The sequence below is a fragment of the Eptatretus burgeri genome, chromosome 6 (assembly GCF_056783735.1).
Source record: "Eptatretus burgeri isolate ZD-2024b chromosome 6, Ebu_testis_v1, whole genome shotgun sequence".
Taxonomy (NCBI): Eukaryota; Metazoa; Chordata; class Myxini; order Myxiniformes; family Myxinidae; genus Eptatretus; species Eptatretus burgeri.
Genome location: NC_140966.1, coordinates 31,756,783 through 31,771,509, shown reverse-complemented (window position 1 = coordinate 31,771,509; position 14,727 = coordinate 31,756,783). Strand labels below are relative to the sequence as shown.

Sequence of the window (14,727 nt, the reverse complement as noted above, 5' to 3'; positions counted from 1 at the left end):
TCAGAGGAAGCCAACCTATTGTTGTTTTCTTCCCAAGTTATTGTTTGTCCATGCTTCGATCATTTTTTTAAAGCTATGCATAAAGCAAGGAAGCAGCCCGTACATTTTTGTAGTGTTTGGTTTGATTTGAACCACCAACCTCCCAGACTCAGAGTGGACACCGTAACCATTACATCACCTTGTCTGGAAGAATGTTGCTGACAATTGCAAACAGGCTAAATGGTTTGTTGTTTGTTGTTGTTGTCCAATGATTTGTGTACCCTTTTTGTGGATGAGGTTGATGGTTCTCACATTTTAAGCAATTACGAGTTTGGCCCACATCACACGATGTGTTAAAGAGGTGGAGATGTTCATTTGGCAGATCAAGATTTGACTGATGCCGTCTGGCCCAGTGTGGAAGCCATTTACAAATTCCTTTGTCTCGTCTTTAAAACTCGTGGTGTCCGTTGAAGTGGGAAAGTGGAGCGCCGTGGGGACTCTCACTTTGGAGGTAAGTTTTCAATTGGGGCATTCTGTCTTGGCACATGCAAAGCCTGTTGCAGTGTTATCTGTCGTGAAAGGGATGATCAGAGAGCACTCACCAGAATAACCAGATGCCACTTAGTTGTTGATGGAAGATGGTTGTACCTTAGTTTTCATTTGTAAAAATTTCATAGTTTTACCTTTTGGTTTGTTTGGGGGACAAATGCACATTTGGGTTGGTCTTTCCAGGCAACCTTGCATGCCCCTTACTTGTATGGCAGGTATTTAATGGGTGAGTGCAACCTGGTGCTGCAGAACTGAGGCCTGAGAAAGTCAGAAGTCATGAGGACCAAAAATTAAACAAATGTGTTTTTCAAGTAAAACTCAGATGAAGATAGGAACATAATGTTGGCCCGATTCAGCAATGAACCCCACAGGAGGTTACGGTCCAAGCAGGTACAGGTGAATTGATGTGAAAGGTGTCCGCTAACTTTTGAATTGAAACGGAACATTTGGCTTTGCTTCGACTGTTACCATAACAGCAGAGCCTTCGAGCCCAGCAACCTGAATCGGGGCAACATTGTCTTTCTATCGTCTTTCTATCTTCATCTGAGTTTTACTTCAAAAGTACATTTGTTTGATTTTTGGTCCTCGTGACTTACTTCTGACTTTTCGTTGTGTTTAGTTTGTCACCATGACAAAGAGGTTGCTGCACAATGACATTTGGAGTTCTGGCACAATAACCTCCTACCCCCTCCCCCCCAATTCTCCACCTCTGTTACGTGCTTAGCATGACACACCTCACGAGGCTAGGAGGCAAAAACAGGATGTCTCCACCGGCTGAGCATGTTTTCAGAAGCGGAATGTATTGCTGGCCTATTGTACAAGACCATGACTTTAAAAAAGGACAAATTCACCGAAGCCAACGACCAAGCCTTTCTCCCACCCACTCCTGTTCACTTGTGTTTTTTTGTGACGTCCTGTGTCACTATATCCTGTCTGGCCTTTCAACCTTCTCACCTGACTTTTTTTCCGATTCTGGAGCATTTCTCATGAATATCGCCGTTTCATTTCTTTACTCAAATGCAAAATGGCTTGTGCGCATCATTTGGCATCTGACTCTTTATTTTGAGTGCATCGTGTTAGTTATCAGGATTCCAAAGAATGCAAAACTAATTGTGACCTTCAATGCAACTGCAGGCATGCCACCAACAGGCGGAGAATGCAAGATCTGCATTTGATCTCCATTACGATGCAAAGCATCACTTGTGCTATATTGGTGTTTTGATTCACAGCAATGAGAAAAAGCTATCAAAACGTATTGCAACATTCTGGGATGGCTGGGGGGTGGGGGGTGGTGGTTTAAATAACATCATTCTTTATTTGTTTTTTCCTATCATTCGTCACATTTGGCAAATAAATAAATAAATAAGATGGATTTTGTCAAATACATTGAGCGATGTGAGTCGGGAGAGAGAGTGCATTGATGCACGTAGTTATATATTCCTAGTCTGAATGCCGACAATCTCTAAGGCTTTTACAGTTGACTAACCAGATTGTAGTACAGCTGCCGATCTCCCATGGGTGACCGCAGGACACCCGAGGGAAGGGCATTCGGCAGGCGAGTGGGGCATCCTCGGGAGAGACGGTCAGGCATGAATTGGTATCCCTATGTGCTATGTCCAAAGAGGCAGACTGGATTTGCAGAGGTCGAGTAGCTGTGCAGTGGCAAGGGGTGGGGGGGGGGTAAGCAAGAGAGGGAGGCATGGAAAAAAAAAATAGGGGCGGAATAATGATGTAATGTGGGTGGGTGATGATGAGCGGTATTGGGAGGATGGTTTATGCAATGCAGCCAACGTTCCATTGCTGCCAAATTCATCTCGCCTCTGCTTTGCCCTCATCTCCTGCACTCTGATCCGCGCCTCTGATTCAAAGCCTCTCCGTGTTCGTTTTGGCACCTGCTGTCCATCTGCCCGTTTCACCCATTTCATACAACTGCACTCCAAAAACCTGAGCGCTCTTCCTTCAACCGACGCTGCTGCGAATTCCTGACTCCCATTATGCCCGAAGCAAACTACCTGCTCTCTGTATCATGGGGATACATAAAGGTAAGGCGTTTGGTGTGAAGTTTGAAGAGGAGTTGCATATTTGGTCAGTTAATTCAACCACCAATTATTATTTTTGAGGTCAAATTTGTTTTATGGATTTTGCAAGTGTCGTGCTCTGCACGACGTCTTCTTGTCTGTCTGTGTGTGGGATATCTCAAAAAGTTGTGGATGGATTCGGATGAAACTTGGTGGACATGTTGAGTGTGTGACGATTGATAATTTTGGTGAAGATCCGAATCCGGATCCGGATTCAAGAATTTTTTAAGTGATTCTTCACCATCGATGGTGCAAAATCGAACTATAGCACGATATCTCAAGAAATTGTGGACGTATTCAGATGAAACTTGGTGGACAGGTTGGGTGTGTAGCAAGGACGAATTGATTCAATTTTGGTGACGATCTGAATCTGGATCTGAATAGAGAATTATTTAATTTTCAAAGTGATTCTTCACCATTGAGAGATGGGGCAAAAAACGATATAGTACTGGATGGCATCATATTTCAAAAATGAAATGGGCCTGATATGTTCTCATGAATCAGGCATTGCGTGTCGGAGGTATGTGCTCTACCGAGCGCCCTTCTCGTTGATGAATGTGAAGCTCACCTCATTCAATTATGAATCGCTGTTTGCATCTGTAATCGTGCGGAAAATGTCTATTTTCATCTTTTTTGACATCTGAACGGCAAAGTTTTGGGAAACCATATTCATTTCGAATACATTGAAGCAATGGACAAAATCAATTTTCGGTTGCCATGTCTATGCTGATGCATAAGTGACAGCAGCAGTACAAGTTTTTTTTTTACAATCACTGCTTATTATTCAGGCAATATTGAGTTATAACTCCCAAAGGGATGGATTCCAGGTACATGTGGCCAATTATCGTGTTCCAATGTGACCCCTGGCCCATGATGGGAGGTGAAACCAGGTTCAAACGCCGTGCCAGTATACCATAACAAACCTTTAAGAGCAATCAGGATTGCAGAACCTCACCAGGACTTGTTTTATGTGCTGGTTTATTTTTGTTTGTGTGGTGTGTCGGTGATGGATTGACGATGTAGGTTTATGTTCATACAGCGGACACACAGACTATTTTGTTTTCATTCTATGGATTCACATTTTAATTGTATGGATTTTTATCGGCTTGTGTATTTGCATATTTCATAGATACACATATTTTCCTTATTTAGATGTATTTTATGGTACTGTATGTACTTTTTAGATGTACTCGCATTCTTAGTAGTACATCCTTTGTGGATGTACTCGCGTTCTAATAGTACATACTTTATAGACGTGCTCGCATTGTAATAGTACATAGTTTATTCAGGTACTCACATTCTAATTGTGCATACTTTATACATATGCTTGCATTGTAATAGTATGTACTTTATAGAAGTACTCTCATTCGAATTGTAAGCCTGGAGTTGGCTTTACAGTTAAGGTGGCTGGCCTAAGATCTTCAGGTCTTGAGTTTGATCCCCTGCCGAGCCATTGTATTAACACCAGGTGGGTTGACTCACCTGTCATCCTTCTGAGGTCTGCAACATGAGTACCAGGTTACTGGACATGGGCACTGCATCAGCGGCACAGCTGCACTTCCAGAAAGGGATGCACCCAGCAGCCACAGGCTGCACATGAATCTTCCTTCCAGAATGTGTGCAGAGTGTCATGGTCGACATTTGACTTGGGATCCTGAGCTCGATTCGTTTTTCTAATTTGTGTCCTCACAACACTCCACCAAAACCCCACATATGAGAAAGTGGACACGGCATCCTCTAATGGTGTATGTAACACTTCATGTTTAAGAAATCATCAATGATGAGTTTTCTTGGTAATGCCGTGGAAACATTTTTTTCCCCACAAATTGTAACAAAAATAACTTCTTTCCTCTGATTGGGCCTTCAAATTCATTCTGAATAAGAACTCGATGATCATTTCTGCCATTTGGAGAATTTTCAAGTTTATATGCAGGTGTTTGTTTGTTTCCCTGGTTCCCTGGTGTATTTTCCCCCTCCATCCCCTCCCTTACCTCAAATGGCCGCACTGCTGATACCGCACGTGAAAAAGCTGAATGTCCAAACTCGGTGTTTGCAGCTAAATATTGTGTCCAAAACCCATCACTTTCTCTACCAACCTTACCCAGTCGCACCCAACTGTCCCTGGACTCTGTATCCTTTTCTCCTGACAAGGTGGAGAGCTTGCTTTCAAACCTCGAGTCAGATTCTGCAACCGGTCCAGACGGCATCAGCCCACGTGTCCTCAAAGCCTGCTCTTCTGCTCTTGCTCACCCTCTCTCTGTTCTATTCACCCTCTCATTTGCTGAAGATCATCTGCCATCTGCTTGGAAATCAGCAAACATCACTGCCCTGCATAAAAAAGGTGCTAAAACAGATCCCTGCAACTACAGACCAATCAGCCTTCTCCCAATCATCAGCAAGGTTATGGAATCCATCATCGCTTCAGACATTAAATCCTTTCCTCTTCTCCAATGGCTTGATTTCCGATCATCAATTTGGTTTCAGACCAGGTCACTCTACCCTGGATATGCTGCTTCTGCTCTCCCATCAATGGATGGAGGTCCTCAATGCCAGACAGGAAATCCAAGCCATATCCCTGGACATATCACGTGCTTTTGACACAGTCTGGCACCCTGCCCTACTCACCAAACTCTCTTCCTATGGTATCCAAGGCCATCTCCACTCACGGCTCACAGACTTCCTCTCCTGTCGCAGTCAACGTGTGGCCCTAAATGGAGTTCTTTCATCCCCTCTTCCTGTCCAGGTTGGAGTTCCTCGAGGAGCGTTCTGGGCCCTGTTCTTTTTCTGGTTTTCATCAATGATCTCTCAGACTCTCTGGAAAATCCTCTATTTCTCTTTGCCGACGACTCCACCCTCTGCCGTACCATCTGTCATCCCTCAGACCGGCAAGCAGCAGCTTCTTCGCTCACTGCTGATCTGGATAAAATCACAAATTGGTCCAACACGTGGAACATGTCTTTCAATCCGGACAAATCTCACACTCTCACTATGTCTCTCCGAAAAGACCGTTTAGACCCCCCCCCCCATCCACTTTCTCAACAATCCTCTGTAAGAAGTCCTTTCTTTCAAGCTTCTGGGTCTCACTATCTGCCATGACATTTCAAACCTCTCCTCCAAAGCCAGTCGCCGAATGGCAATCCTCCGTCGTGCAAGGTCCTTCCTCGGCCCTCCTGAGCTCCTGATCACTTACAAAGCTTTCATCCACAACCTGATGGAGTACTGCTGTCCTCTCTGGGCTGGTGCTCCTGCCTCTCACCTTTCTCGGCTTCACGCTGTGGAAACCAAGGCATTTCAGATCATTGGCATCTCCCGCGATGAGGCTGAGTCTTTGGGCCTCTCACTCTCTCACCGCAGGCTGGTCGGTGGTATTTTTGTCTTCTAACGTCTCCTCTCCAGCCTCACCCCCCCCTGCTCTCTCTCTCTCTCTCTCTCTCTCTCTCTCTCTCTCTCTCTCTCTCTCTCTCTCTCTCTCTCTCTCTCTCTCTCTCTCTCTCTCTCTCTCTCTCTCTCTCTCTCTCTCTCTCTCTCTCTGCGATTTGTCCCCACCACATTTCTGCAGGGCGCTCAAGGTCCGCAAACAACCCCCTTCTTATCTGGTAAAAGTACCAAAATCACGAATCACTGCTCATATTCACTCTTTCATTCCTCTTTTTTCCCGCCTTTGGAATAAACTCCCTCACTCTATTCAATCCCATTCTTCCCTCCAGGCCTTCAAAACAGCTGTTCACCACCACCTCTTGTCATCCCCCATCCAAATCCTCGATCTTTTCTACCCCCGTTAATCCACCCAAGCCCACCTCCTTCAAATTCCCTGCTTTCCTTCCTGAAAGTCCCTGTAATGTCCATCTTGTAATGTCCCCATGCTCCCCGTCCCATCCCTCTCCCTTCCACAGATCTCCTAATGTCTCTGTTCCCCACTGTTTTGTCTTTCCCATTCCTGCCCCTCTTGTCTCATGCCCCCTTGATGTGCGTTGTGTGTTCGCTCTCACACGAGCCTCGACAATGTATACAAAAAAAAGCATGATTTTTCCATTTGTAAGAGTAATGTGCTTACAAGGACATGGATTCCAGTGTTGATGGCGTCACCACAGTTGGCTGCTGGTCCATAATGACTCGCCTCGTATCCGAGCTCACTGGTGCCTTCATCCCTCTCGAAGGTCCGTGTCGAGATTGGCCCATCGCGTGGGTCTTGCATTTGTTGTGGAAGCGTCGACTCTTCTCGTACGTTGGAAAACCATTTGTAATCGGTTTAATAGCGATGTGGGAAGCACGTCTTTTATCATGCTGGTTAATATAAGAGGCCATGTTATAAATTTTATTGCACACCACTCCTTCCCAACTCCATATCTTGGTGATGAATGATGTCACTGCCAGGTGCCAAAGGGAGTACTCAGTTTTTATTACTCTTTGTTTGTTTGTCCGGGCGATATCTCGGCCATCCTTTAATCTAGGAAGCTGAAATTTGGGGACAAAAGTGAAGATGTGCTTTGGGAAAAACGTTATTTTTTTATCTTTTGATTAATCAATCAATGGATTAATTACTTAATTATTATCGGTTTTTAATTATTTGTTTTATTTCTCATCCTGGCAACATCTTGGGCACCTTTTGACCTCGGAAGCTGATATTTGGACAGGACAGTGAACAAGCGATTTGGCTATAAAGGGTATTTTTGATTTATTGATTAATCGATTAATTATTTAATTTTTTGATTAATTACTTAATTTTCAAAAAGTTACAGATTCAAATGAAACAGTAGTGGTTTAGGTATGCTGTTAGCCAATTGATTAAGAAATTATTTTTTACGGTTATTTATTTACTTGTTTTAATTATGCACTTAATTAATCAGTTGTTGCACACGACTCCCTCCAAATTCCGTCTCCACGTGCTGCAAGGTAGCGGTGCCGGAGGCGCCCCGGTGATGTCGTGCGCTGGAGGATTATCATTGATTTATTTGGCATGGGGGCAGAGTACTTTGAATGTACCCCTACTTGTTTTATATTTTTTAGTCTCATTACTATTTCTTCTCTCATTTTTCCAATACAGTACTGGCATTAGCATGTGCAGTGTTTAAATGGTCTGTCAATCCTTTTGTAATTTTCTTTTGTCTTGTTGGCAGTAATTGAATATCAAAACCACTGGATTATGCTGCACATTTCTTTTGGCTTTAATGATCCCACATTTGCAGTCACTTTGCAGATAAATTGTCTTTGGATGAGGTTCTTTGACTAAGATAGCATCACAGCTACATCATTATTAATCCTTGATTGCTTCAATTTGTTGATTTATTTACTGTTTGTAATGATGATCACATTGTAGTCATACTTTTTTATAATTGTTTGCTAATTGTGTATAATTCTAATCTATCCCATTACCTTGAAGATTGTAGGGTTGCCATGTTGGCATTACTATGCGCATGTGTTGACAAAGCAGTGCCAATATCTTTGGGCCAGGTAAGGGCAGGGATTTGGTTTTTTGTTTGCTCGTACCCTGGTCAAATATTTGCTTTTAATAAGTCACAGTTGGACACATGTTTACTGTGCTAGTACACGGGACCCCCATCTTAACGTCTATCAGAAGGACTGTGTACTGATTGGTGCAATGCCCTGCTTGTAAATCTCCAGGGCGACAGTTTTTATAGTTGTTGGGAATTTAACCCAGACCAGATAGTACAATGGCGAGTGGTCCTTTATCGAGGTCACGAGACCATAATAAGCACGCAGATTTTCTGTCGCACTCTAATCGCAGTTTCCTGGTATTCTTGTGTACTGCAGTTCAAGCGGATGTTGAACCGTGAGCTGACTCACCTATCGGAGACGAGTCGCTCTGGAAACCAAGTTTCTGAGTACATCTCAAGCACCTTTCTCGGTACAATGCTTTTCAAACTATAGCTCCAACACAACTCACTCCACTTCCTGGTGCCTGGTACCCCAGTATGTAGACCTGATTGTTTACAGCAGGTGTAGATGATGCATACATACTATGTGACAAGTTCTATACTATGTGCACACTGTTTTAAAAATGCCTCAACGCCCTCATCACTGATATGTAGTATAGTTCCAACAATTGTTACTTATGGTCAGGTGTGAAAACTTTTTGCTGCTATATTGGCAAATTGACATCTCCATGCGATATGAATTTGGAGAATGGGTTATTAGGGTGGTGAGATGAATTATTTCAGGTGATGTGAAGTCAGTTTTCTGTTGCAGACGGTCTTATCCAGGATTTAAAAATATCTTCAGATCTGAGCTTCAAAGGGGAAAATATTTCAAATATATGGAGGAGGGTGGGATCAAGTTTCTGGCTTAACATTGTCTTCCAGGACCAGGTTTTTATCTGCACCAGCTGATGTCAGCAAAATCCTCCCCACACTTTAAATAAGAAGGTATAGGCTGCCAGCTGAGACGTGAAAATGTTCTTAAAAATGAGTTTTGGTCCAAACAAGAGGGCCTACTCTTTCTACACTGCTTTTGATAGCTACCACATCCAAACTTTCATTAAAAGCTTCACTCTGAAATTCAGCCATTTATCTCAAATGAGGAGGTCAAAGTAGGTCATATGGAGCCACTTCACAGTATGGTTTATGGTTTGGTTCAGATTTTTAGGTCCTCATCCACCTCCCTTGGTACTTTCAGCCAACCGATTTTGAAGGTTTGTGGTATCGTATACTGATGTTATAAAAGTGTGAAAGTGATACTATTTCCTAAATATTGCAACAAATTATACATGTCTCCAACATTGAGCCTGAATAGCTCTGTAAATATCCAAGATAGACCTTCAAAACTAGGTGGTCCCATAGTAGGGAGGCAATACTTGAGGTGAAAGTTTGGTGCCCGGCACCAGCAAGAGAGGACGGTTGGGGTTCATCAGCAAAAATGTTTCCCGGTCCTTAGCTGGGTGGAGCTATGTGATATCTCTGGTGGGAAGGCTCTGTCATATGCTTCAATGAATTATGGCCTAATAACAGGCCTTTAACTATTTGAGGAATACTTAGACATGAGAACAGCATTAAAAAAAGGCATCCCATGACCTAATTTTTGAAGGTCTTTTTGAAGGTCTATCTCTGACAGGGAGAGTATATGAGATGACAACTCCATAATTATCAAAGATGGAGTGCCCCAAGGGCATTGTCTTGGCCCCAGTCTTGTTCCTCATCTTCATCAATGATATTTCTGATTGCATGGAAAATTCTTCTCATCTCTTTGTTGATGATGTCACCCTCCACCATATCATTTCTCATCCTTCATACAGACAAAAGAGCAGGCTCATCCCTCTTTGCAGACCTTGAGAAAATCAGGAGCTTGTCCGACATTTGCAATATAGCTTTCAACCTCAACAAACCTCAGTCAGCCTGTCTCTCCGAAAGGACCATCTGGCAAAACCTCCCATCTCCTTCTGAAACAAACCACTTGAATAGCTTCAGTCGCTCAGACTTTTGGGCCTCACCATCAGCCATGATCTTGGTAAACCATATTTCTAAGATGGCCTCCAAAGCCAGCCACCGACTGGTCATCCTTTGCCGTGTGAGGTCTTTCTTTAGCCAGTTTGAACTTTTGAAAACCTATGAGGGCTTAATTCGCACTTGATAGGGGTACAGCAGCTCTCCCCTTTGTGCTGGCACCTCTACCTCACACTTTGCTCTTTTTGATACTGTGGAAAGCAAGGCCCTCAAAACCATTGGGATTTCCCATGACAAAACTGAGTGTTGAAGCCTGTTATTTTCACATCGCAGGCAGGTGGCCTCTGTATTCTATCACCTCCTTTTTGGGCTTGCACCCTCTCCTCTTTCTTGGCTCTATCCCTCCCAGGTGTCTGCAGTGTACACATGGTCTGCAAGTAACCCTCTTCTTAAATTCACAAAATACAGGCTCACTGCTCACCTCTACCATTTTGTTCCTCTTTTCCTTCACCTGTGGAACCATCTTCCTCAATCTGTTCAGTCCCATCCTGTCCTCCAGGGCTTCAAGACTGCTGTTCAACACCAACTCAGGTTATTCCCCATCCATACCCATGAACTATTTGACCCCAAATTATTACCCCATTCCCTTTATCCATTTCATTGTGGTCCCCCCCCCACTTCTTTTGGTTTCTTGTTACCTTCGCATTCTGCGAAAGGTTATGTTTTGGTCGGCGTGTATTTATTTATTTATTTATTTATTTATTTGTAATCTTGTGATTCGTATAACTCAAAAAGTATTAAACCGAATTGCATGAAATTTGGTGGGATGATTGGTTATTAGCCAGGAAGCATTCGATTAGATTTTGGGATCGTTCGGGTCAAAGGTCAAGGTCAAGGTCACGAAAAGGTCAAAATCGTCTTTTTACGATAACACTGTCAATTTTTATTCAATTTGCATGCAACTAACGCCAAAATGTTCAGAATTCAACGCCTCGTCTTGTGATATGCAATATGACACAATGACGCCCATACTCTTGTTACCGGTTAGGGGTCAAAGGTCAGGGGGGTCACGACCTTGAAAAATATGCGGTTTTTGTCATAACGCGGTCAATTCTTGTCCGCTTTACATGAACCCAGCACCAAAATGTTCAGAATTTAATGCCCAATCTTGTGATACAATGACGTCATAACACATGTCACCGGTTGGGGTAAAATGTCGGGGGGGTTCACGCCCTTGAAAAATATGCGGTTTTCGGCATAACTCAGTCAATTCTTATTCGATTTGCATGAAACCAGCATCAAACGAGATTACCTTCTCTTGTTGAAACGTATTCACCGAGCTTGTGAGTGAAGACTCGCCAAAACGACGTGAGTTGATTGTTGTTTCGTCCATAGCCCCCGAAAGTCGGGGGGGGGGTCATGACTTTATAGATATGTGGTTTGTGTCATAAGACCATTCATATGAAACCAGTTCCCCACACTCATACCAAGAACAAAAAAAGTAGTGGCGGCGAAGGTATGCGCTCTATGAGTGCCCGTTATAGTTTTTTTGGTTGATTTGTTCCTCTTATATTTCATCCCTACTTTCCTCTTCCTCTTATTGCTGTGCTTCAGCTTGTGTGCAACTTGTTCACCCCCATGTGTTTTTCTGTCCTCTTCGATCTTGCTCTCACTCATTTCTGGCAAGCTCTTGGTGTTTCCCCCTTTCCATTTTGTTCCATTCCATTCCACTCTAACTTTTCCACAACCCTTGATTATGTACACAATATATATATATATATATATATATATATATATATATATATATATATATATATATATATATATATATATATATATATATTCATATATATACTTGTATTTGCAAACTAATTTAATTTTAATTTCCCATCAGACTCATCGCACTTTACAAAAGCCTCCTTGAGACCGGTCTTGGAAGTACGCAGCAACATTTTGGTATCCCTATTGCTGAAACCACCAATATTAATACAGCATCATTGAAAGGGTCCAATCGAGGGAAACAAAGTTGGTTCTTGGCCTCCAAGGGTAGTACCATACATACACACATTCCATTGGGACCATACTCTGTACAGAGTGTCAGTGCTGCCTAAGCAGTCTCCTGGGCTATTGGGCACAATCCTGGATGGGTCACCACTCTGATGCAGGACACCCAAATGGCTTGGTCATCCCTGCAAGCTGGTCTCATTTTGCCAACCTCGGAAGGATGATGGGCTGAGTCAACCCCACCTGGTATTAATTCAACAGCAGAACAGGATTTGAACTCAGGACCATAGGATCCCAAGCCTGCCACCCTAACCATGAAGCCAACACCATACATCTGGTAGTACCAGACTGCAATAATTAAAAAATTCCATCACTAATTTATTGATCTCAAAGGGTACAATGTACATGATCATGTCTGTAAACCATTGAACGGGAAACACACCGACACAGTGGGTTAAGACAAGTGGAGGAAACCTGAAATAACAAAAATATGCAACAGACCAGCATGTTACGCTATTCATCCATCATTACCCCGTCTTCATCAACTTCGACAACCCCATTACTTCGCAGGTGCTGTTCTTGGTTAGTTCTGTTCAAAACAAATCCTGCTTGTGACACGACCACAGCCCCCCTTCACAGTGAGTTTTCAAGCAGTTACAATTGACTACTTCGAGGTTCTTAATCCTCAAAGTAGTTAATTGTAACTGTTTGGAGCTGGGGCCATTGTTAGTCGAGCTGGCCTGAAGGGGATGCAAGATTATTGCAGTGTGTGTGTGTGTGTGTGTGTGTGTGTGTGTGTGTGTGTGTGTGTGTGTGTGTGTGTGTGTGTGTGTGTGTGTGTGTGTGTGTGTGTGTGTGTGTGTGTGTGTGTGTGTGTGTGTGTCCTGTGTGTGTGTGTGTCCTGTGTGTGTGTGTGTCCTGTCTGCACGCGTCCGCATCCGCATATTTTCGCTTTCAAAATGTTTTTCTCTGCAACTGCCTTCCCGATCGATGTCAAACTTTAAAAATAGGAGGGACTCCCCATGCAGAAGATCTTATTGATAATTCTGACATCATAAGGTCACATGCTATGGCAGCTATATTGGATTGAAGGGAAAAAATTGAACATCGTTTTCTCTGAAATCACTCACTGAAAAAAATTGAAACTTGGTCTATGTCGTCAACTCTCCACGGCGTATATAGAGTAATAACGATGACATCATCAGTGAAGTCATATTCCAGCCATATTTGAATGAATCAAAATCCTTATCCAAAAAATTTGAAACTTCATCTATCTAATCTATGACCAGATGTGTATGAAAAATTACATTTATGATATCATCTGTCATGTGGCCTGGTGATCAGATTGGGTTGAAGATAAAAACGTTCAAAAAACATTTTCTACTCCAGAACTGCTTAATAGATCGATGAGCAAGTTCATACATATGATGGACCAGCCATGGTGAATATAGTTTGAAACTCATTTCATATCCACCTTCATTGATGCAATTTCACCTTGATGTGCACAAAAGTTGTTGTTGAATGTCCTAATAATGAATCAACAATCAATAAAGCTTTAGATAATGGCAATGTTACGGCAATATTGGACATAATAGCAGTGTCCATAATATAATAGTGGCGTGTTCAGTTGATGATGGTATCTTTGTTCAGAATGAGTGCACGAGGCGAGACTACGAGTGCCATTCTAGTTATCCATGCGATGGGACGGTTCATTGTTAGATACTACCCATCCATGTCCATCAAGGGATCAGGTATTGATCAGAGGTTTGAGCGAGTGCCAAAATGTCACAGCTTGATACAAGGCACACCTAATGCGTTGACTCAAAGCATCCTTTGTTGGAGGCATACATTGCTCACATGGGGATGATGTTTCAAGGCAGAAGACTTTGTTTTCTGCTGTTGTATTGATGACCATTTCCCACACCATTGATGGATCCCTCAGCTACAACTTATGATTCAATCAGAATATCCTTCGTCAGTGAGTCGCATCCCTGTAAGAGCAAGAAAGGCCATGCAGGTATGAAATTCCTCTCGTCTGGCAATGAATCAATCATTTAGGATCTCATATTTCCATCTGAATACTTTACTTCAGAATAAATTGCCTGATAAAAAGAGAAAAGAAAAAAAAAAAAACGAGGACCATGTGTGACAAATGTCATTGATCGGCTCTTGATTTTTGTTCAGGATTTCTTTCACAGTTGACATTTTGGATGGTGAGGATTCAATTAGGGGCAGGTAGTAATTAGCCAATTTCTTTAATGTCTCCGCCTCCTGGAGTGGAGCAAAATTCAGTCCACCCAAGAATTGAAGAGAATGTGTCACCAATTAGTTTTGTTGTCTCGCATGTATTACTTTGGGCAGGCACCCCTGCCTCACACCTTGTCCTTCTTGATGCCGTTGAAAGCAAGTCTTCAAAATCTTTGCGATCTCTGCTCAAGTTCTGCCAATGTTGTCTCCAAGTCAATGATGCCTTCTTCCCATGCACAATGGCCATGCTTTAGTTTGAACCAGATTCACGGATGTAATGGTTAACGTATCCACTCCGAGTTTGTGAGGTCGGAAATTCGAACCAAACCCTGGCTGAGTCATACCAAAGACATTAAAAAGGTATGTGCTGCTTTCTTGCTTGATGCTCACCATTTAAATAGGATAGAGAGCAGACAAACAACCATAAGTTGGGAGCCAATGCACCGGATTAGACTGGTCCAATGGCTTCCTCC

General features: G+C 42.9%; 1 protein-coding gene across 1 annotated transcript in view; it reads left to right on the top strand.

The window, feature by feature from the left end:
- The window catches only part of LOC147024498 (3',5'-cyclic-AMP phosphodiesterase 4C-like), a 209,782-nt gene that overhangs the window by 128,602 nt on the left and 66,453 nt on the right, over positions 1-14,727 (top strand). The window contains exon 8 of the mRNA XM_085884489.1: positions 8,379-8,472. Within this exon, the coding sequence (XP_085740615.1) occupies positions 8,379-8,472 (94 nt within the window). The remainder of the gene's footprint in view (positions 1-8,378; positions 8,473-14,727) is intronic.